Raw genomic sequence first — 25,062 nt, 5'->3', positions numbered from 1 at the left:
CTAATCTTGAAGATGTTAAGGAAGTTTTGGAGATCAAAAGATAAATTGAAGCCAGTGATGAAATTCGGCGATCAAACAAGAAAGCAAAGAGCATATTACAAGCAAGTAAAAGAGAAGTTGAATAAACTTATTGCAAATGGAGATAATTCGAAAACAATCAGGTACTTACAGTCTGTTCCAGCAGCAGTATATACAAGGCGAATTCAAATAATAAAAATATTCCAAAAAACAATTAGTGAAGCCTAATAGTCAACCACTACAGTATAATGAGGATATAATTTATTTAAATATTCAGAGTTTTATCGCACACAAAACAGATATTATAACTAGCATTGCAGTATTGAATCCATCATTCATCATCTTGAGTGAATCAAGAACAACATCAGACATACAAAATTTTGAAATCAGCATAAATAACTATAACGTAGTTCGGTGCGATAACAAAAGTCGACGAACTGGTGGAGTATTAATATATGTTCGAGTAGGAATAGATTATAGAGTTATCAAATCTAAAATTTTTTGGGAACTTTTGGATACAGTTTATAAGTGTAAGGATAAAGTCATAAAAGTGGCACATCGGTGGTATCTACCATTCAACAAGCTCAAATCATGGAACATTTTCAGATACATTAGAGGACATTCTGGAGATATACTTTATAGGAAAAAAATGTCTGATGATTGGCGACTTCAATATGGACTATGAGGATGATGATTTCTTCTATACCAAAAAGGTCAAACATTTATTTAATATGTATGGAGTAGATCAAATTGTAAATACAAAAACACGGTGTACGCAGCATAGCTCTACTCTTATAGATTATGTTGTAACAAATATTGATTCTAATCGAGCAGTTGTTCATGACAATCCAAAACTAACTGACCACTCTATCATATCTCTCTAATGTAAATATCACGTTAGGGGAAACATTCAAGCAAATTAGAAAAATGAACGTAGATACCTATCATAACATAAACATTGAGCTATTGTCCAGTAACTGGAATATGAATTCAGTTAACGTTGATGTGATATTGGAGAATATAACAAAAAACTTTCTAGATATTGTTGATCAGGTAGCACCAGAACATACTGTGAAAATAAAATCAAATCAAGTCCTATACTATGATAGTGAATTGAAAATCAAAGCAAAACAAAGAGATTTAGCTTATAAGAAATTCAAACAAACTACAAACTTAAGTAAACATATACATTGGGGGAATTATAAGAGAGTGAGAAATGACTATGTGAATATGTTAAAAGTAAAGAAAGTGCGTTATTATGAACAGAAAATTGATGAAAATAAACATAATGCGAAAGAAATGTGGAAATATTTAAAATCATTCATAAATCCAATTGAAAGTTATAATTTTGAAAAGATAGTATTCAATGTCGGTGATCAAATAAAAGTTTGTAGCACAGAAATTGATATTGGAAATGCATTCAATGAGTATTTTGTCAATAGTACCTATAGGTGAACTTGTAAACAATATAAATTCTGAGTCAAACTGGAGTTCAAACAGTTTCGTTTTGTAAATTAAATTCTTTTAAACAGATAGACTTGCCGCAGTTGAAAAATATAATATTTTCAATAAATAAAATTAATAGATCTGAGATAATGAACAGTCTATTTCTAAAAGAGACATTCAACACCTTGGGGCATGTTATACTGAACTTTATTAATACGTGTCAAACAGGTCAATTTTCCCAACACTTCAAAATAAGCACAGTAATACCAATACCAAAAATAAATAATATTTATGAAGCATCCTATCAATACTCTTCCAACCCTTGAAAAAGTATTGGAATTAGCAGTATATGAGGAACTCAACAAATACTTTGATGAAAACAGGTTACTTTTAGGTTGTCAGTCAGGCTTCAGAAAAAAACATTCGTGTGAGGCTGCCTTACAGTTCTCAATAACAAATCGGAAAGAAAAAAATTGATAAAGATAATTACGTTGTTTGTACATTCTCGGATTTAAAGAGGGCATTCGAAACAGTAGACAGATATATATTAATCCAAAAGCTCAAATATTATGGTATTGGTGATGTAGCTTTGAAGTGGATGAAAAGTTACCTCAGTTCGTGGAGTCAAATAACAAAAATTAATAGGCGCTACTCACAAGAGTTAGTGAATGATTTTGGAGTTCCACAAGGTAGTGTATTAGGACCTTTACTATTTCTGATTTATGTAAACGATATCAATTACGTAGATGGTGATCATGTGATTAACTTATTTGCAGATAATACATTAATATATACCTACGATAAAACCTTGCAAGTCGCTATTGAAAAGATGAATAATTCATTGAAAAATATTGAGTTGTACCTTCGAATAAATAAACTGAAACTTAATATCACTAAAACTAAGGCGATGATCATTAAAACAAAGTATAAACAAAATAAAATTGGGAGAAACACAGTCAAAATTAACGAAACTGATGTAGAAATAGTGAGTAAAATTAAGTATCTAGGGATCATTGTAGGTAATACAATTCCATTGAATGATAATATATATAATGACTATATAATAAGCAAAATATCAAAGAAACTGTATTTTTTTTCTAGAGTGACATCTGTATTATCAGTGTATGCCAAAATAACGTGCTATAATTGCATAATAAAACCTCATTACGATTTTTGCAGGACTCTCTTATATCTCTTGAATCAGAACAAATTAAATCAATTACAAAAATTACAAAATCGTGGAATGCGAATAATATTACTCTGCAATAGAATGACACCTGTATATAATATCTCTGTAGTTTAAGGTGGCTTAATGTCTCTCAACGATTGTATTATCAAACTATGATATTTATATTTAAAATAATAAATGAATTGCAACCAACATACTTAGTAAACCTTTTAATCACAAATAGTGAAGTACATCATCATGATACTAGATCGAATACCAATTTTCACATCCCAAAGACAAATTCACGTAGCAGTATGAACTCGTTATTTTTCAAAGGTCTGGACAGTTTCAATAAATTACCAAATAACATAAAAAACTCTTCTTCTCTCCGTCTATTCCGTCTATTCACGAGGGACTTGATAACATTCATAACGAAAAACTGAATTAAAGCTAATTTATATTTAAAATATAATAACTAAGACTTTGTTTTGAATGAATATATAAGTAAATATGTAAAGGTGTATCCTATATATAATATGTGCGATATAGTTTTTTTTTTTTTTTGTGATTTTCTGTTATTTGGTTATAATAGACTAATTTATTTTGATTTTTATGTATTATATTTAGATAAAGTACATTAATTATGTTTATATTAGGCTTGCCTATCTGGAAATAAAGTTCTTCTTCTATATATAATATATATATATATATATATATATATATATATATATATATATATGAAATAAATAGATAAGTAGTTTTTTGATCATTCCCATATTGATTTCAATTGAGCCACCGGTAGACAGCTGTTTCAGCCTATTGTGCATCGTCAGTACCGGGCAGGCATTCCTCGATTGAAGACAAAATGAGAAAAAAACCAAGAAAGTATTTCATAAAAATAGCTGCGTAAACGCAAGCGAAACATAAGTGGAACTTATGGTGGCTCTTCAATTGAAATCAATATGGGAATGATCAAAAAGTACTTATCTATTTATTTTTTGATTTTCTTGGAATTATTTTCCAGCAGCTTGACTGCATTAACCTTTCTAGATTTATATATATATATATATATATATATATATATATATATATATATATATATATATATATATATATATATATATATAGATAAGTACTTCTTGATCATTCCCATATTGATGATCATTGATTTCAATTTGATTTTCATGCAAGTATTTTTCAGCAGCTTGACTGCATTAACCTTTCTAGATTTCATATCATTTCTAGAAACATGTGGATTCGTTTTCCGATGGTATTTCAGGTTAGTTTCCCAAATTTCTGCTACCGCAGTTGTCGGTTGCTTGGTCAAACCACCAACACTGACATAAAAACTTGGCAAGTTGACTTGGGTGTCACACCAATAGGTGCTTCCACTTATGTTTCGCTTGCGTTTATGCAGCCATTTTTATTAAGTACTTTCTTGTTTTTTTTCATTTTGTCTTCAATCGAGGACCGCCTGCCCGGTACTGATGATGCCCAATAGGCTGAAACAGCTGTCTACCGGTGGCTCTTGAATTGAAATCAATATGGGAATGATCAAGAAGTACTTATCTATTTATTTTTTGATTTTCATGGAAGTATTTTCCAGCAGCTTGACTGCACTAACCTTTCTAGATTTCATATATATATATATATATATATATATATATATATATATATATATATATATATATATATATATATTAGTACCATAGGCGTACTGCATTCAAATTATTTACTCTCAACGAGTTGAATAAATTATACGACGAAAATACAATATTTATTCTTGAAAAATATCATTCATAACAAACAAAATAACAAATATACTGTGACAAATGTTAAAATATGTTTAGTTCTCTGTCAACAGACACATCGCACCTATCAATAAGACCGACTTGGCTTTTTAGCGCGGTTATTCGTGATATTCTTCAGTTTACTTCGAGAGCGCGTTGAATAAACAGCTATGTAACGTGGAAGCTAGTTGTTTGGGAATCGTGAAGCGTCCGAAATTGTCACCATTGAATATAAATGAAAAAACAATTGTTATGAATATATATAATTCTTTAAGAAAACAATATCCGTCTGAAAGAAAAAGTAAGGAGGAAGTAGTGAAAAAATGCGCGAGTATGACCGGTGTCAATAGATCGACAATTTTTAGAATTCTCAAGGAACTCAAGGAAAACAACAACTTTTTCGAGCCGAAAATATCCACTGGTAGAAAGTGTTTGGTTATCGATGAAGAAGTCAAGAATTCTAGTGGAGAACAGTACATTCTTCTTACATAAAAAACGAAATACGTACATTAAATAAAGTTTTGTCAGTTATTCGTGAAAACAGTTTTTTTCCTGATATAAGAAGAACTCGATTATGGAATATATTACATGAGCTGATTTTCACTTTTGGAAAGCAAGATAGAAAGAGCATGTTAATAGAAAAATCAGAGATTGTAGAATGGAGAAGAAACTATTTAAGAGAAATAAAGAAACCCAGAACACTAGGTAAATCTATTTTTTATTTGGATGAAACATTGGTCAATGAGGGTCATATCGTCTCGAAGGTTTGGCAAGATCAGAACATCAAAAGTGGAAGACAAGCCTTTATAAAAGGTTGGTCCACTGGTTTGAAAATTCTAGTTGGAAAAGGTCGTCTTCTTATCATCACTCACATAGGCGGCAGTGAAGGATTCGTGAAAGATGGATTGATGGTGTTTGAATCGAAAAAAAAGGGGTATAACATCAAGGAATGGATGCCACAGTATTCGAAGAATGGTTTAAAAACATACTTGTAAAACTTCCGCATGGATCCGTAATAGTAATGGATAACGCAAGTTACCACAGTAGACGAGTCGCGAAGCTGCCGACGTCGTGTTGGAAGAAAGTCGATACTACTCAGTGGCTACAAATGAAAGCTATTCCTTTTGAATCGACCATGTTAAAAACGGAGCTCCTTAACTTAGCTAAACGTCATAAGTCAAAATTCGTCAGGTATGTCACCGATGAGATGGCGAAGACTAAAGGAATGTCGGTTCTTCGGTTGCCGCCTTATCACTGTGAATTGAATCTAATTGAGTTGGTTTGGGCTCAAGTTAAAGGAATCGCAAGGAATAATAAGATCTTCAAGCTGTGTAAGTAAAGTGCTCTGGAAACAGTCGACCAAAACGCTTTGGAAAAATGTATCCACAAAACAATCAGAATCGAAGCAAAGATGTGGGATCTGGATGATCGCATACACTCATTATCAGAAAAAATTATTCCAGTTGTCATCAATCCTAATGAAACTGATTCATCCAGTGAAGAATCACTTAACGAATCCCTGTAGACTTTTTTCAGATTAAAATTATCGCAATGTCTTATTCGAAGTGAATATTCCCATTAAATCTATAAAATTGTTTCTGAATCAACTATAAAATCCAATGAGGAATATGAATCTTCATTGCCAAACCAACAAGAATATATAAATTGTATCTCTCAGTGCAGCTACACTTTTCTACTTCCTGAAAATGTCAAAGTCGAAGCCGAAACGTCGAACAACGCAAAATTTTGAACGCGGTTCAACTCGTAATCAGATGTTCAAATTTCTAACCGCGGAAATCTATTCTATTTGTATACTTATCTGGTGATGTTTCGATTACTTTAGCCATCTTCATTATCATACCGACGATCAATTTGATATTATCAGTGTCATCAAAAAACGAATCATAACTACAAATTATAATGTTTTGATACAAATAGGTTGGATGAAGAAAATGGATAGAGTCTTAACGTCACCAGATGATACATATTTCTTTTAATATACAAAATTTTTTAAATTCAAGTTAATGACATTTGATTTTTTTTCCAAAAAGCTAATTTATCAAATGCAGTAACTTTTTGCCCTTTCTACATTTGTATTTATTTTTAAATTTAATATTCTGATTATTTTATAGATCTATAGAAGGTCTTTCCCAAAATAAAATATTTAAACAAAATTAGTTTTCACCATATTTTGATTATCTTCTCATCATACAGAATATATCAATGGAAAATTTATATTAATACCCCCCAGTCCGACGCCTATTAATATTATCTTAAACGTAATATTAGAAAAAAAATCGAGCGCTTCTTTTGGCGGTATTTTCGCATTCTTTGTCGGTGTTTTCGCGTTCTTTGTCGCATATCCCTATTTTAATGACTCGTTAGCGGCGTCCTCAAGGAATATAGAGGGTAGACATATCTTAATGATTTTGTGGGTGAATTGCAGTGCTATTTGCTTGAGACGACTATGTTGCTTTCTTTGATGTAGCGACATGTTTGCATTCTTGAAATTCTTTTACTCTCAGACAATATTGAACGAACTATAGTACCTTAAAGAATAATAAAATTTTTTTTTCAGCTATTGCAGGAAATATCATACCAGCCATAGCCACTGCCAATGCCATGATTGCGGGCTTGGTAGTTCTGCATGCCTTCAGAGTGATCATTCAGGAGTTCGAGAAATGTCCATCCATTTACCTCAGAAAAAAATCGATTCATTCCAAGTTTGTGCTGGCATCAGACAAACAAATTTCTAAGGCTAACCCCACTTGTTATGTATGTAGTCCTAAACCATTTGTGAATGTTTTTGTTAATGTGGAAGTCATGACTGTTAAGGAATTTGAAACAGAAGTTCTGAAGAAACATTTGAATATGGTAGCACCTGATGCAGTATTGGATGGAAAAGGGATGGTTGTCATTTCTTCTGAAGAGGGAGAGACTGAGGTTTGTATTTTCATGTTGTCTCATACAGATTATTATTTTTTCTTATTTTGAGATTTTCAGTGAAAGAATCCCTATTCCCTGGGATTTAAACAACAGTTTCAAATGTTCGAATTGTTCAGATATTAGTCATTACTATTAGGAGTAGAATTATTGTACAGCGCTGGAGAAATATGTTTATTCTAATTATTTCAAAATTAGGTCATTGTTGAAAGTCTTTCACAAAAAAACTGCCAAGATTACATTCATGAACTTACTCTTGCCAATAGAGTAGAGACTGGGTCATGATTACAAACATACCAAGTGCCAAAGAATCTTTTAGACAAGTCATAACTTCTAAAATATTTTTTGAGATATTGTAAAGGTGAAAGATATGTCAATAGAGTTTTCGCATTACTTTCGAATCACTTCCAGTTTCAGCGTGTAGGTATTCAATATTTGTTTGAGAATGAATGTTGAGTTGACAACACTTGTTAAATTGTGTATACAGGGTCCTGCAACAGTGGCGCGGTGTTCCATATCTCTATATAAGAAGCAGATAGGAATCTAATTTTCTATAATATTACCTTATTGCTCGAGCTCGACAAAATAAAAATATTGGCGGTCACACAGGGTGTTCGATTTTTTCTGGGCGGATCCCAACTGTGTCTTTTTAAATGGCAACCTATATTTTTTATCGCTTTTTCGGTTTCTTCATAGAAAATAAAATAAACTTTATGTATATCTGCACTTCGAAAATATTGACGGTTTTCGAGATATCTAGCATGACAGTTTTTTTTTTCCAATATTCGTCACTCAGAATATTTGAAATTATAAAGTGGTGCCAAGTCCAGTTGAAATTTTTTTTTGGTCGAATATTCTACATTGGTAACTCTCTCAAACGATATATCTGAAATCGACCTGTGATATACAGGGTATGAAAAATTGCTTACCAAATATTGTAAATGAAAATTTGCAAAATCTTCCTTAGATTAAATGGAACACCCTGTATATTATTGATCCATAAGAAGCGCCAACGAAACCTCTACAAATTTCATTAAGTATTCCCTATGGCTAAGTTCAATAGTTTTTCTTAAATGAGCATTTCTTTCGAAAAATGGTCATTTTTCAAAGCGAAATCCATTTGACGACTGATAAAAATATACGAAAGATATCTTGTTTCAATTTTGTACATTAGAAGGTGTCCAAACAAATATTTAACGAAATAAATGTATGTACCTATCACTTTTTGCTAAATGGAAAATTATTTTTTCATTGGATGCAGAATTTCACTCATAAATCGTGCAATATCAAACCAAACAAGTTAAAAGAAAGGAACATTATAAATAACTATTTTTTTCATGTTATTATATTCATTCAGAGCTTGAGTTCTAGATATTCAAATTTGTCAACTGGCAAATTACAAAACTACAAAAGGGAGAGTTTAATTAAGGTTGATAATGAAACTTTTATAAAATATGTTCAACATATCTTCCATTTTCTTGAATGCAGAGCTGAAGTCTATGTTTGAAAGACTGTTCTACCCTGCGCAAGACAGCTGGTGTAATGCTGCGAAAAGCATTCGTTATTCTAAGTCGCATATTTTCGGGAGAAGTTGGTGGCTCAACGTAAACCATATTTTTTATGTATCCCCATAAGAAAAAATCTAGTTTCGTCAAATCTGGTGATCTAGCGGGCCACCGTACAGGCCCATTCCGTCCTATCCATTTATTGGGAAATACTTCATTTAGATGATCTCTCACTTCTGCCGAATAGTGAGCAGGTGCACCATCATGTTGTAACCACATTCTATTGCGGAGGTCAAGAGGAATATCATCTAACAAACCTGGTAAATCATTTCGTAAGAAATTGAGATACATTGCACCATTCATATGTCCCTCAAAAAAGTATGGACCAATTACATATTCTCCAATGATGCCTCCCCAGACATTTATCGACCACCTATGTTGATAATCCACCTGTCTCAATAAGTGAGGATTTTCTGTCGCATAATAATGGTAATTATGTCGATTTACAAATCCATTTTTATGGAATGTCGATTCATCCGATCATAAAATATTATTGAAAAAATATTCGTTTCGACGAATTTTGTTCATGGCCCAATTGCAAAATCTCACTCTTTTCTCGAAATCAGCATACAGTAGTTCTTGATGTAACTGAACGTGGTATGGATGCAAGCGATGTTTCTTCAATACTCGTTGCACTGATCTCTCACTTATATCCACTATTTCCCCAATTTGTCGTTGACTCCTACAGGATCTTCTTCAACAGCAAGAAGAACTTGCAATTCATTATCTTCATTAGTAGCTGGCTTGATGCGCTCATGTTTGGAATAATTAATAGATCCAGTTTCAACGAATCGTCCCAAGACCTTTCGGAAAGATCTTTCATCTGGATGCCTTCTATCTGGATACCGTTGAGAATAAATTCTACTTGCCAATAAACAATTCCTGTCTGATTCACCTAATATGAAAATCATATCAATCAAATCACTTTTTGATAACAACATTCTGATGAAATTATACCGACAGTTCAACTTCACGATTGACTAAAAATTTCAATATTCATTTGCAGCCAAATATTTTGTTCTGTCATTTGCCAGACTACTTGATTTCCAATAAATATTTCATTCGCTGAAAGGTTGTTTTAGACCGAAAGAATATGGCACAAATTCCGAGATTTTTGAAATTATTGTAACTATTCAAGAACGTCCATTTTGTGGTGTAATTCGCAACTTGTTTATCTAGCAACAGGTAATTTTAGGAATGGGCGATATTTTAAGGAAAGGGTATTTTTTGTATATTCTTATCAGTCGTCAAATGGATTTCGCTTTGAAAAAATGACCATTTTTCGAAAGAAATGCTCATTTAAGAAAAACTATTGAACTTAGCCATAGGGAATACTTAATGAAATTTGTAGAGGTTTCGTTGGCGCTTCTTATGGATCAATAATATACAGGGTGTTCCATTTAATATAAGGAAGATTTTGCAAATTTTCATTTACAATATTTGGCAAGCGGTTTTTCATACCCTGTATATCACAGGTCGATTTCAGATATATCGTTTGAGAGAGTTACCAATGTAGAATATTCGACCAAAAAAAAATTTCAACTGGACTTGGCACCACTTTATAATTTCAAATATTCTGAGTGACGAATATTGGAAAAAAAAAACCTGTCATGCTAGATATCTCGAAAACCGTCAATATTTTCGAAGTGCAGATACATAAAGTTTATTTTATTTTCTATGAAGAAACCGAAAAAGCGATAAAAAATATAGGTTGCCATTCAAAAAGACACAGTTGGGATCCGCCCAGAAAAAATCGAACACCCTGTGTGACCGCCAATATTTTTATTTTGTCGAGCTCGAGCAATAAGGTAATATTATAGAAAATTAGATTCCTATCTGCTTCCTATATAGAGATATGGAACACCGCGCCACTGTTGCAGGACCCTGTATAATATGAGTTGTACAAGCACTCTCTTGTCCATGTTAGTGATGGAAAAAACTGTTATTTTTGAAAGCTGCTACTGTTATTTACAAATAACATTTATGAACTAACAGATTCAGTCTTATTATGACGTCACAGGATTTCCTTCACCCACTTACCACAATTATCTCTGTCTAGATGGCTCTGTCAATAATAGGACTAGTGAATAAATTGAATAACAGGTGATTTATTTTGGTTTGTGCATTATGTTTCTGAAGTGTAATATATGTCTATTCTCCATTCATTATAATTATTCGGAATATTTTTCCTATGTGTTCATTCACTGTTTGTTTTAAATATGAAGTAATAACAGCAATTCAAATGATTGAAAATTGTAACAGTTACGTGGATGCCGCAAAACTGCTTTTTGTATACATCTGTAACAATCTCTGGATGTGTTTCTGTAGAATGAAGACTCTGTAGTTTGAACACTTGGCTGATACTGATTCCTGTTAGAAACAACCTAATAGGTTGTCATAAGTGTTAATAAAACAATATGCAAAGGTTTTTCCAGTAGAAATAGTAGTGATAGAATTTTCTTATTTATGAATTTTTATTTAATATTTATTTTTATTATCTTTATTTTATCCTTTATATCCTCATCATTCTGTAATTAATTGATTGATGCTATTTTGATTTTTTCATTAGGAGACTTCATATTGATTGATAATTTCACCATCAATATGATTATTACTAAGAATGGACATCTCCTCAAATCACGAATGTCAATGATAGGCTCCCAAAGAAGTTCTGTTGCAAAGCAAAGCCGTAAGACACCAAACAAGATTTGTCTTCTGCCTTTCTCTGTATCTTTCATTGCAAGGCACCTAATTGAAATTAGAGTTATGATTCAACATTTTTGGATCAAGAATGCTTTATTTATGGGCTTTGGTATCAACTTGTCAATAGGATGTAAAATTTTTCAGATAGTGAAAAATATTTGATTGATCGATAAATTATTAACAATTATCAGTCCTGCCTCAAAGTTTAAACTCATACTTTTTGTCTGTTTCAGGCTAATGATAACAAAAAATTAAATGAAATTGGGATAGTTGACGGAAGCATTCTGAAATGTGATGATTTCTTGCAAAATTACGAACTAACAGTTGCAATAAATCATTACGAGGCAAAGAATAAAGAGGATCCCTCCTTCAAAGTAGTAGCTAATCCAGAAGATCTGAAAGCCAAAGAGCCATTAAACGGTGAGCTATTTCCTTCTTAATTTTTCCAATTTAGATATTGAGTGAAATGAATATTAAAAATAATTAATAAATAATGTATTAATTTTTATAACTATGTTTGCTGATGACTCAGCAATTACTGTACCTGGAAAAAAAATTGTTAACAGAGAAAATAAATGCAATACCTATAAGATAAAATCGGTGCTTGGTGTCAACGCAATAAACTTATTCTGAGTAAATCGAAATATTTTTCAATGAAATTATTTATCAGGAGAGATTTCAGCAGTGATTCATGCACAACCAATGAACGTTTTTGGACAAAAATCTAATCTGGAGCGGTCACTCAAAAAATTTACAACAAACTTAATTGTGTCACTATTTTTCGGGGTCGAAGGCCGTGAATTTTTGGAATATCTTCCTGGGGCTGGCGCGAGGTTTATACATCCTGGGTAAATATCCGATGACTGAATATTACCCTTTCGTAACGCGTATTGATGCTGTGTCAAGTAGTTTAAATTGCTAATACCTGTATCTGGATTAGGCAATTGGTCAGTAAGATTTATTGACCTTTTTCTATCTGGCGTCATGCTGTTTGCTATCCTTGAACTTCTTAGAATGGGATTCCATATTCGATTGAGGTTCACCGCTTCTTCTTTTCTGTTGAAATTATCCATGTGTTTCAACACGTTCTCGGGAAGTTTATTCCACTCGAGCGCAGTCCTCCAAATGAAAGAGTTCTTAAACAGTCAAGTTCGAGGTATACTGAGTTGAACCTTGAAATCATGAGCAGTCACAGTCCGTCGCGTATTGCTGATATGTACCACTCTGGGTGGAATCAAATGTGAAAGTATCTATTAAAGAGACACAAATCTCCAACCTTTCTTCGATGTTCCAGACTGTCAAGGTTGCAAGTGATGTTCGCGTCTCTAATCAGGCAGAAGGCTCTTTTCTGGATGGAATCCAGCAGCTTCAGGGTATGCTTAGGAGCGGAGCTCCATACATGAGAACAATACTCCAAAAAAAGGCTGATCAGAGCTTTAAAAAGCTTCAAAAGTTACTGAGGTGTATACAGTTTTCTGGTGTGGCAACTCCATACAACTCAACAGTAAGCTTTCCTTGTTTCACTCAAACCAATCTGTTATGAATCCTCGTTTCACTTCCAGGTCTCTTTTCTTTTACCTTTTTTTGGGTTCCTATTTCACACAACATTCTTCGTGGAAAATATTGGGATAGAGCATTGATCCGTTAAAAATTATTTATGTAATCAGAGTTATTGAGACCACCAAGTTGAAGTACCAATATCAATATCTAGGACGTGGTTTATGGATGGAATCCTCAATTTTTCAGCTATTAGGTTTGTAGATGATTTTGTCAAGGTGTGACATTTGTTTTTTATTCCTTTGAAAAGTTACATTCAAAGCTTAAAAGATCATATATAATTTATCTAATAATAACACTGATGATTTTCAAACAAGACTCAACCTCTAACGAAGCAAGAAACTCTTTGGAAGGTTAGAAATAGATGAACATTTCAACCTAGCAGACCACTATTATAATATTCATGCAGTCATTGTTCACTGTGGTTCTGGCGTTGAATTTCGTCATTATTACGCCTTGGTCAAAGACGAAATGGACTGGTTTAAGTTTGACGAAAGTCGTGTCACAAAGTGTTCTGACGATGCATTGAATTTATTGGAGCCTCTGGAGACACCCTACATTTTTTTTATAAGAGAGAGTACATTGTTAGATCAAGATCTTCAGATGATGTGGTGCTGCAGGTTTTTCCGGGTTTTCCTGCAGCTGAAAAAGCAAATGCGCCACTGGAATCAATGAAGTCGCCCCGGAGCGCCAATTAATTCTTATTGTTGTTTTTATTTTATTTTTATCGTTGTTTTAATAAAATATTTATCAATAAAATATATATATTTATGGTGTAAAGCCTGAACATACGTATGCGAATGCTATGGTAATTACTTATTATTGATTGCCTCCGAGGTGTATTTATATATATAAAAAAATTATTGCTATAATTGGGGATATTTTGCGAATCATTCTTGATACATCTTTTTTTTTAATTGTATATATGTAAAATGTTTATTTGAAGATAAGTCTCAACAATATTCTTTCTTTTCTTGATATTCCATCTATTTCTAATTATAATTGATTTATTAGTTGATTAATTATATCTATAATCTAAATTTTCACTTATGAGCTCAAACTAATTGGCGCCCTTTCCTTATCTAGAAATAATTTCAACTTCTAATTTTTTTTAGTTGTTAACTCTAACTCACGACCCATTTGCTCTCAAAAAAAATACTGAGAAAGCCCAAATAAAAGGGGAAACATTTTTGGTGCCCAACGTGGGGCCTGAACATATTTTATTGATTATTAATTATTTTCTAATTAAAATAAATGACTGAGTTTCATGCTTACGAATATTTTTGAGACTTAACAGTATCAAAGCATTTCTATCATTTTTATTAAAGATAAAGTGTTTTTTATTAGGAGCACAAAAAATATAGAAAAAAACGTTAACAGGTTTTAATGAATTCCTTCTTTGTTTTTCACTCTCTTTGCTTCGTTGAAAAAAAAACTTCTGTTCATTCATCGAATATTTATTTAGATAATTATTTAAGCTCGCAATTGTGAGTGTAAATGTACATATGATAGTGTACAGGCTGGACCCCAAGTTTTTCATAAACATCTATTTTTTCTTTGGTACCTATTTATTTTTTGATCATGAATATAACACACATGAAAACAATTTACCTTCTATCCGAAGAACTTAATTATGAGTTGCGCTTGAGAAATATAGTAACCAAAAAAGATATGACTATAAAAATAAAAATATTGAATACACGTTTGGCTAATAGTAGCATGGATGATAAGGAGATAATTGCTTTGATTGATCCTGAATATGTTTTTGAAACAGAAAAAATTATTATTACTGATACTTTAGATCAGCTCAGAACAATTATTAATGATTTCAGTGGTCCAGAAACAGATTCTGGTTTTCAAAAAATTAAATCGCGACTTATTTATATTAGTTTAGAGTTCAGAGAATTGTAATTCCCCAAAACGAAGACGCGGATTCCATTCAAGATTTCAAAAACGAAAGTTATGCTACCTGTATCGAATTGGAAGCTCTGTTATATGATAGTACAATCGTAAATGAAAACCCTTTACCAAATGTTGCAACCGTTGTAGATATGAATAGTACTTTACAGATTCCTAGAATGTCAGTTATCAACAACCCTATTCAGAAATCCATTTCCGTTTACGAATGGAATATAACAAAATTCAACGGAGAAAGTAATTCTTTGTTTTCATTTTTAAATAGAGTCGATGAACTAGCTAAGGCTCGAAACGTATCTAAAGACGAAGTAGTAAAAACAAGTATGGAAATGTTTAACGATACAAAAGAATGGTTCACTAGGAATAGGGTAATTTTGAATGAATCTAAAACTAATCTTATACATTTTAGAATTAATCAATTACAGATAGAACGACCTCAAAATTTGAATATTGAAAACATTACTATAAAATATTCAGAAGACACCAAATTTCTAGGACTTCATATTGTTAAATTCTTGAAATGGAACAAACAGATTATACAGCTAACAAATTGAGCAAAATTTCTTATGGACTAAGGGTGGTTCACAAATATCTCAACAAAGAATCGGTAAAAATTTCATATTTTTCCAATATTGAGTCTGTAGCTAGATATGAAATCATATTTTGGGGAAGCGATAGTAATGTAAATAAAATATTTGTATTTCAGAAAAGAGCAATCAGAATGATGAGTAATTTGAAGTATAATCAATCGTGTAAATATGTCTTCAAGAATAATGGGATAGTGATGATATATGCTCTTTATTATATTTATGAATGCTCAATGTTTGTATTAAAAAATAGACATCTGTTTTTTAACAATATTAATCAACATTCCTATGGAACAAGAAGAAATGATTTTGTGCTCCCTATACATAGGTTAACAATAACAGAAAAAACTCCTCATTACATATCAATGAAGCTGTACAATAAATTGCCTAATCGAATCAAAGATTTGAGGAGCATAAAGAAATCTAAGAAAGAAATAAAAAAATATTTAATAGATTTAGAACCATATAGTGTTAGTGACTATTCAGACCAAACCGAATTATAAAAATGTATATATTTATGAGAATACGTAGTCTTTTTCTTTTTTTGTTGCCATAATTTTATTCCATGTTGTCTGTGTACAAACTGTAATAGTCGGCATATTTTTGAAATAAAGATTATTATTATTATTATTATATTTAATTCCAGCGACCTAATTGTGCCAAGACATATTGTTGCCCATTTTAACCCCCCAACAAGCTTATCGAAGCAGAAAGCAGTATTGTCTGTCCTTACATTATTATATCTGGTTCGGAGACATTTATCTTTTTGGAGAAAACCGATACCTGGGTTTTTGTGGCATTGAATCGAACCTGGTTACTTTCTTCCCAATTCGAATTCACTTATAGATCCTCATTAAGATATGCAACCTCCTGCTACTGATGAACATGTGCGTTCGCTGCCAATGTCCTGGAATCTAATAAGTCGTTGATATACAACAAAAAAAAGGTTGGAGACAATCTGGATTCCTGGGAACACCAGCGTTAATGGTAAAAGTATTCGAGTGATATTCATCGACGGCAAGTTGCAGGAAACGTTCTTTCCGGAAGCTGGAGAGCCATACACAAAAATGATCCAACAAGCCACAGCATCGAAGTTTGGCTAGCAAACCCTTATGCCACACACGGTCAAAGGCCTTAGAAATATCAAGCGCAACAACTCTTGACTCTCCATGTTTCTTGATTGCGTTATTCAAAATATAGGTGACATACGATGGAAGGTTACCTGTTGATCTTTGTTTCCGAAAGCCATATTGATGATCGCTCAAGATGTTTTAGCCTTCCAAATACTCAAGCATATGGTGGTTTACGGCTTTCTTCATGTTTTTTTATATAACTAATAGCAAAGCGACTGGTCCATAGTTATTTGGAAGATTTTCCATGCCCATTTTGGGAATAGGCTGAACGCGAGCATTTTTTTCAACAAGAAGGAAAATTTGTAAGACAGGTTGACAGTAATACGCTCTTGAAGAGAATCAATTACTTAAAGAAAATATCAATCATTATGCAAGTAAAAAACCTCAGGAAACCAACAAAAAACGTCACAATGAAGTTCTTAAACAAAAAGAGGTATCTTGTCTTGACAATGCCTCGAATAGTTGGAATACAGCAGCGTTGCCAAACCACTCCAGAACTGCAGATGAATCGCAGAAAATAATCCGTTTGGAATAACTAAAACAAGCCCAAACATCTGAAATGAATGAGTACATATACAGTGTGGTCCACTAAGTCTGCAACAAATGGGAAACTTTTTTATTATCGGTTTCTGAGAAAATTTTATTATTGACAAAAGTTGGTGCATGTTCCAAAACTATACCAAGTGTACCTGAAATGTCTTTATGACAAACACCATTCAGGATAGGCCAAAAAATATAAAGTTCGTTCAAGAGTAAAGTACCCTTATTTCCAAAAAATATAGAAATATGTTGAAGAGAAAAGTTGCTTAGAATTGAATGTTATGTTCAGATACGAAGTCATGGCCTGCTATTCGATTTTTTTTCTTTTGGAAAATTTTCAATTACCCCCGTATGATACATATTTTTACTATTTTAATTTAATATGTATTTGAAGTAGCCACAATCAAATCAGTTTGGAGTATTTTTTATCAAATTGAAGTGTATTTGTAAAATACGAGCTTGACGTACCTCAAGCAGTAGTATAAAATCGTAGAAGGTCCACCCAAGAAATTAGTGATTATACCGGCATAAAAAAACCTCTGTGAAGCGTATTCTCAAGAAACATAAGTACCATGCTTACAAACCTACATTCATTTGTACATTTCAAGAAAGAGACTATGGATTTTTTCCATGTAGATTTAGAGTGAAATAGAAGAACAATGAGATTTTCATCGATGTATTCTGTTTGGAAATGAATCTACTTTTACAACAAATGGGGTTCTATCATCACAAAATTGCAGATGGTGGTCAGATGTCAACCCAAATTTTATTATTGACAACAAATCAATACTATCAGAAAAAAAACTTTTGGTGTGGTATATTAAATGATAAATTACTATGTCCGTTTTTTTTTCGCGAGAATTTGAATGGTGACAGGTACTTGAACTTTTTGGAAACTGAAATAGGATAGTTTTTGGATGATATGGTATAAGGAGAACGGCAAAAGTTATGGTTTCAACATGACGGATGTTCTGCCCATTCTACTAGAAATGTTTCTCAGTGGCTGAATAGGACATTTCGTAATAAATGGTTAGGACGAAATACCGATCCTCGATGGCCTCCTCGTTCTCCAGACCTTACACCTCTAGATTATTTCTTGTGGGGATACTTAAAACAAAAAGTCTACAGAGATCGCCCCTTCAATAGTTGATGAGCTTGAAACTTCAATACGAGTTCATTGCAGAAATATTCCCACTAATGTATTGCGATCTACATTAAACGAATTTTATGAGTGAACAATTAGATGCATCGCAAGAGAAGGTGGACATACAGAGACGTTCGATAATTTTTATTGTTAGCACCTGTTAAGTTGTTAAGTTACCTACTGTATTTTTCTGTACTATCGCTTATTGGTTCTTTTTTGTTCGTGGCTACCTGCGATAGATTTTGACAGTTTATTCATATGAACATTATACTTAGTAAAGTATTTGCCTCGTTAAAAAGTCTATTTGTTTTATTCTACAGTTCTGTTAAATATTGTTGCAACAAACATGAAGTTGACGGTCACCTAAAAAAATACAAATCCAAGTAAATTTTACAAATACACTTTAATTTGATAAAAAATACTCCAAACTGATTTGATTGTGGATACTTCAAATACATATTAAATCAAAATAGTAAAAATATGTATCATACGGGGTAATTCAAAATTTTCCAAAAGAAAAAAATCGAATTGCAGGCCATGACTTCGTATCTGAACATAACTTTTAATTCTAAGCAACTTTTCTCTTCAATATATTTCTATATTTTTTGAAATAAGGGTACTTTACTCTTGAACGAATTTTATATTTTTTGGCCTATCCTGTATGGTGTTTGTTATAAAGCCATTTCAGGTACACTTGGTATATATAGTTTTGGAACATGCACCACCTTTTGTCAAGAATAAAATTTTCTGAGAAATCGATAATAAAAAAGTTTCCCATTCGTTGCATTTTTAGTGGACTACACTGTATATGGACAAAAGTGGTGAACCTGAAGATACTGAAGGATTGTGGGAAGAAAAGAAAAGAAGAGATCCATCGAAAAAATTAGGAGGAGAAAGTGACAGCCAAAGAAGATTCAAAAGCGAAGAACTGAAGGTGTGGTTGTTCTTAGTATAAGGTTAAATCAGATGTATCGAAAGAAGTCATCTCATCATATTTGAGAGAGAAGACAGTTGATGTAAACGAATCCTTATGGTATTTATTAGTACAGAAATAATTTTTATGATCCTTAATTCTAAGACTACTTCGACCACGCCACTAAAGATGACAATACCCGGAAAGCCTACATTCCTAAATTAGGTGGAGGATAGACCTAATTCTTTTTTAGACAGGCGGTAGGACAGGAAAACCAAGTAAAAAATGTTTCATCAGAACTAACGTCAAATAACAGAGAAAACATTGTAAATACTCAGTTAACTAGTTTAGTGATCCAATAATTTTTCTGAAAAAAGATTGGTTGGGTAACAGGATACATTTTTTGTAAACAATTGTTCTCTTGCCGACGTTTCGAATTTAATTAAAATCTTCTTCGGGGCTCAAAAAGTAGTTTTTTCGTGTTGATAATATTACTATTTTAAAAACCATCAGACATATTACGTTTGTTTCATGTCGTTTTGTTGACATTATCTGTATGATTGAAAATGTATGAAATAACATGTCTTTGATTGAGAAGCTACCCCCTTATAAACTTATTTGGTTGGAAAGAATTTAATCTTGGCGATTATGTATTTTTTTTAAATCTTAGTCTTGTCTGGAAACCGGTGACATACAATAACAGCATTGAAAAACACTTTGTAGCAACCGTAGTTATGATTGGAGAATCCACTTGAAATAGGCAAATTATTTGTAGTGTCTGTGTATATAACATTTTCCAGCAATCTAGATATATTTAAAGAAAGAGCATGTATGGTCTGATGAGCCTTATCTATGAAAAAAAAATATGTTGTATGCGGTGATATCAACTTAAATTTTTTATCTGAAATTTTTTCAAGGAATTTGATATGATAAATCACATTAACAAAGCAACTCGAATTTCTACTACCGTTTCAACTGCCATAGATGTAATATTTTCTAATTTATGCATTATGTCAATGAATATTGATCACTCATACTTATCAGATTTACATGAAACGTAAATTTTTCAATACGTAGTACTATATTTTTAAGACCATCCACACCACAGGAGATCTATGAAACCATAAAAAAATCTCAGCGGGTGTAGATATCTGTGAAAAGCTGTAAAAAAGTTGTTGATTTAATATATTATCCACTATCACACATAATAAACACGTCGTTTGTATAAAGGTCGTTGACAATGTTTCGTGGTGCATTGCATTAGTTCGGACTTTCATTGTCTAATATGATATAAATTGATTTGAAAGAATCTGTAAAAAATTAAAAAGATTAGCTGAAAAATAACAATTATATTAAGCAAAAAACTGAAATTACAATGAAATAAAATACAAGCAACAACCAAAAAATCAAAAATTGAACTATTAACACAAGATTAAAATTAAAAAATTATTAACAAGAAATGAAAATTAAAAACTAAAAGATTCCAAACCAAGTTAGTTCACGACGTCTCGATTGTTAGTATCCACAATCGAAACGTTGTGAAGTAACTTGGTTTGGAATCTTTCAATTTTTAATTTTCATTTCTTGTTAATAATTTTTTAATTTCAATCTCGATTGTTAGTATCCACAATCAAAACGCCGTGAAGCAACTTGGTTTGGAATCTTTTAATTCTTAATTTTCATTTCTTGTTGATAATTTTTTAATTTTAATCTCGTGTTAATAGTTCAATTTTTTGGCTGTTGCTTGTATTTAATTTCATTGTAATATCAGTTTTTTTTCTGCATGATATAATTGTTATTTTTCAGCTATTCTTTTTAATTTTTTACAGATTCTTTCAGGGATTTCAAATCAATTTATATCATATTAGACAATGGAAGTCCGAACTAATGAAATGCAAACATGTCGTTTGTTGATGGACATTATCCAAAGGTTATAAAGATATCAAAATCAGCCCTAATTTATAAGGGTAAAAGATCTGAAGAAGATGTTGGCAATTATAGGAATGTATGCTTACAATACCAGTTTGCCAAGGTAATTGACAGAACTTTCAATTTACGATTCACTTGTGTTTTGCAACAGAACAATCTCATTTCAAATTGTCAACACGGGTTCAGACATGAAAAATCCATTGAAACTGCCACTAAAGTATTATGTACATAAATCTATCAATATCTGATAGATAAAAAAATCCCTTTGCTCTATTTTTCGATCTGAGTCGTGTTTTTGACACAGTTGATCATAACCTATTGTTAAATAAGCTCTACAATCTTTAGAAAATGCCTATTGTATTCGATTTTATATCTATATTTTCCAATCGTTGGAGTGATCTTTAGAAAATGCCTATTGTATTCGATTTTATATCTATATTTTCCAATCGTTGGAGTGATTTCTTCTCTGCCTATTGTTGCGTTTGCATCTCCTGAAACAATTTTTAGATTGTACTTGGGGATGCTTTCAAAAACTTGGCGTTGTTCATTGTAGAATTGTTCTTTGATCTATACAGTTTTTTCTTCCAAGGGTGCATGTATGTGTATGTGATCTTCTGGTCAATACTTAAAATGGGTATTTTTCAACTTCTTTTATTAAATGTTCCAGTTTACCAGCTTGATAACATCTCTTTAAGTTTCATGGTCCTATTTTCAATATATATTTCTTTTTTTGTTTTTTGTTGTTGTGATTTCCCGTATTTTTGTTCATTTATTAGTCGGAATTGACTTTGAACTGCTAGTTTATTGTGTTATTGTTTTTCACTTCCTCTAGCGACTTCATTTTCGATTTCTATTTTCACACTATCTATCTGTTTAAAATCTGTCTGTTTTTCCGTTAACCAGCTGTCGCACCCCTACGAACGACAACCCTCAGAAGTCGAAACTTGTGCGAGCTAAGGATTAACGAGGTCTTACCTTTTAACGTGTGATTCCTAACACGGGTTGGACGATAGCAAGTAAAAATCGATCGTTCAGACTAGGGCTTGAACCACCGACCAACACGGCAGTCAATTCGAATGAGTGAACGAGCACCCACGTTGAAACGCCTGGCTACCGACCGACTATGTTGTTTATAATTAGTTTCTGGTGTCTCACTTCTACGTTTTCTCCATTATCTTCCTTCTCTTTAGACAATTTTTCTTATTTGGGCTTGTATTTCTCTTTCTTGTTTTGTGAGATTATCATTTACGTATACTTTCTCTTTAAAATGTTTTTATTTTGCATTACTTTGAGCTTCTCTTGCATAGTTTATTATTCTACGAAACATACCTTATTGCCCTGTTTTCTTGCTTCATTTATATCTACTGTTAGTCCCATTCCTGTTTTTATACAGTTTTCCATTTCTTCTCTTAAGATTTTTGGATATCCTGTATCAATAGGAAGTCCTTGTTTAATAACATTTGTACTTTTATCATTTTCTTATCTCTGTTCGTTCATTGGTTGTTCTATGTCTAGAATTTGTGCGTCTCTTGCGAAATTTCTTTTCAACGCTAGCACGCATGGCCATCTTCTTCAGTGGTGCTTCCATCTCGGTTTGAAAAGCACTTTCAACATTCGAGTGTGATGTTGGGTTTTATATGATTGTGTATTATGCGGATTATTGGTTTTACCAATTTTATTGAGAGCTTCAAACTACCTTAAGCAAATCATATGAATATCTGATTATATCTTTTTTAACACTGTCGTGATGAATAGACTCATATTGTGAATAAGACCCTTTGATGGTTATATTACGCAATAACTTTTTGGGGGAGCTTTTCAGTTAGTCATTCATTACCTTTCAGCAGATTCTCTTTTGATATAGCTTTGTTTATTTTTCAAAATATTAAAGATTATGTACTCGAAAAAACTAAGAAATATTGTCTCATCCAAAAAAGTCTTTCACTGATTATCTTCTTGGTATTCTTGAAGTTTTAAACTGTTTTTTTGTGAACCAGCTGTCTTCCCCCCGTGTAGGGGGAAAAAAGCTAGTTAACGAAAAAACATTTTAAAGAGAGAGTATATATAAATGATAATTTTACGAAACACAAAAGAGAAATAATACAAGCCACTTTTCTGTTGTTGAATCTATATTTTGCTTATCTGTATAAAAGTATTGAAATCTATTTTCATTTTGTGAATATACCTGAACAGAAATAATGTCTCACGACGCGCATTTCGCTAACCCAGTTAGCATCATCAGGAGATGAGTCTCTTGAACTCCTGATCATGCTAACTTTGTTAGCGAAACGCTTGACTAGAGACTGTATTTTTTGTTTAGAAGTGGGAAAACTATTTTCAATAGATATATTTCAAGTCAGAGGTTACAGTTCCACCTATTAGAATGTGAATTTATAGATGGCTTTTGACAATGAGATAATATTTTGACAAATTTATAATAGAAAATTATCTTCAAAAAATAACAACCAATAATTTTTTTTGAGCTTTGTGGCTGTTATCTGATTTGGATTAAAACATATCCAATTTTTCCGTTAAATTGAAGCCACAAGTCATTTGAAAGCTTGTTCTGATAATATGTCCGATAATCTTATCGTATAAAAGGAGGGGTAGGTCTAAATGAAGTGAGTGGGTCTATTCGACCCTCTGCTATAATCTGGAAGGAGGGCACTCCGGTAGTTCTGATTTTGACTGAGTTGTTTATGATATTACGAAGATTTTCTCAAAATGAAACACCTAGATCTCCAAAAGGTTATCATTCTATAATTTCAGTGAGTTTAGTAACCAATTTTTTTTAGCAGTAGAATCTGAGACCAAAAATGGAGTAGAGGCGAAGGACGTAGACAGTGATGATGATTTGATGATAATGGATGACGATCAGGAAGATCCTCCAGAAGAAGACCCCCAGGAAGGGTCGTCTAAGAGAAGGAAACTCAACCCTCCAGAAGATGAAGTGGATGAAGACTTGTGTATCATAGAATCCTAAGGAATCTGGCTATTTTTTTATTTTGTAATAATATATTTTGTGGTAATTCATTAATGTGTTTTATTAGTGTTGGTGTTTCATGTGTTTTATTGAGTTTGACCTAATCGAAACCAAACTGGGTATATTTCATCAGTTCCATTATATATTTCCATTGTCTAATATAATATAAATTGATTTGAAATCCCTGAAAAAAATAAAAAGATTAACTGAAAATAACAATTTTATTAAACGAAAAACTGAAATTACAGAGAAATAACATACAAGCTACAATCAGAAAATAAAAAATTGAAATATTAATAAAAGCCGAAAATTAAAAAATATTAACAAAAAATGAAAATTGAAAGATTCCAAACCAAGTTACATCATGACGTTTCGATTTTTAGTATCCACAATCGCCTTCAGGTGATAACACTTATCACAGTTATTTTTCATTTTTTGTTAATAATATTTTTAAATTTTCGGCTTTTATTAATATTTCAATTTTTTATTTTCTGGTTGTAGCTTGTATGTTATTTCCTTGCAATTTCAGTTTTTTGTTTAATCTTTTAATTTTTTCAGGGATTTCATTTTTTGTTAATAATATTTTTAAATTTTCGGCTTTTATTATTATTTCAATTTTTTATTTTCTGGTTATAGCTTGTATGTTATTTCCTTGCAATTTCAGTTTTTTGTTTAATCTTTTAATTTTTTTCAGGGATTTCATTTTTTGTTAATAATATTTTTAAA

General features: G+C 31.9%; 1 protein-coding gene across 2 annotated transcripts in view; it reads left to right on the top strand.

Annotated features, from left to right (window-relative positions):
* The window catches only part of Uba2 (Ubiquitin-like activating enzyme 2), a 142,515-nt gene extending 118,129 nt beyond the window's left edge, over positions 1-24,386 (top strand). The window contains exons 6-8 of one of the 2 annotated variants that reach the window (XM_074170792.1): positions 7,001-7,365; positions 11,867-12,053; positions 24,152-24,386. In XM_074170792.1, coding sequence (XP_074026893.1) covers positions 7,001-7,365; positions 11,867-12,053; positions 24,152-24,336 — 737 coding nt within the window. In that variant the 3' untranslated portion in view covers positions 24,337-24,386. Of the gene's footprint in view, positions 1-7,000; positions 7,366-11,866; positions 12,054-24,148 lie in introns of both variants that reach the window. The other variant, XM_074170787.1, reaches the window with a different exon arrangement.
* Positions 24,387-25,062: the final 676 nt, after the last annotated feature.

This window comes from Leptinotarsa decemlineata, unplaced genomic scaffold (genome assembly GCF_025532065.1).
Source record: "Leptinotarsa decemlineata unplaced genomic scaffold, Ldec_3_MD MMD2_P_RNA_scaffold_11, whole genome shotgun sequence".
In the NCBI taxonomy this organism is placed as follows: Eukaryota; Metazoa; Arthropoda; class Insecta; order Coleoptera; family Chrysomelidae; genus Leptinotarsa; species Leptinotarsa decemlineata.
Note: the sequence above shows the minus strand (reverse complement) of the source record. Positions and strands in the feature narration are given on the sequence as shown.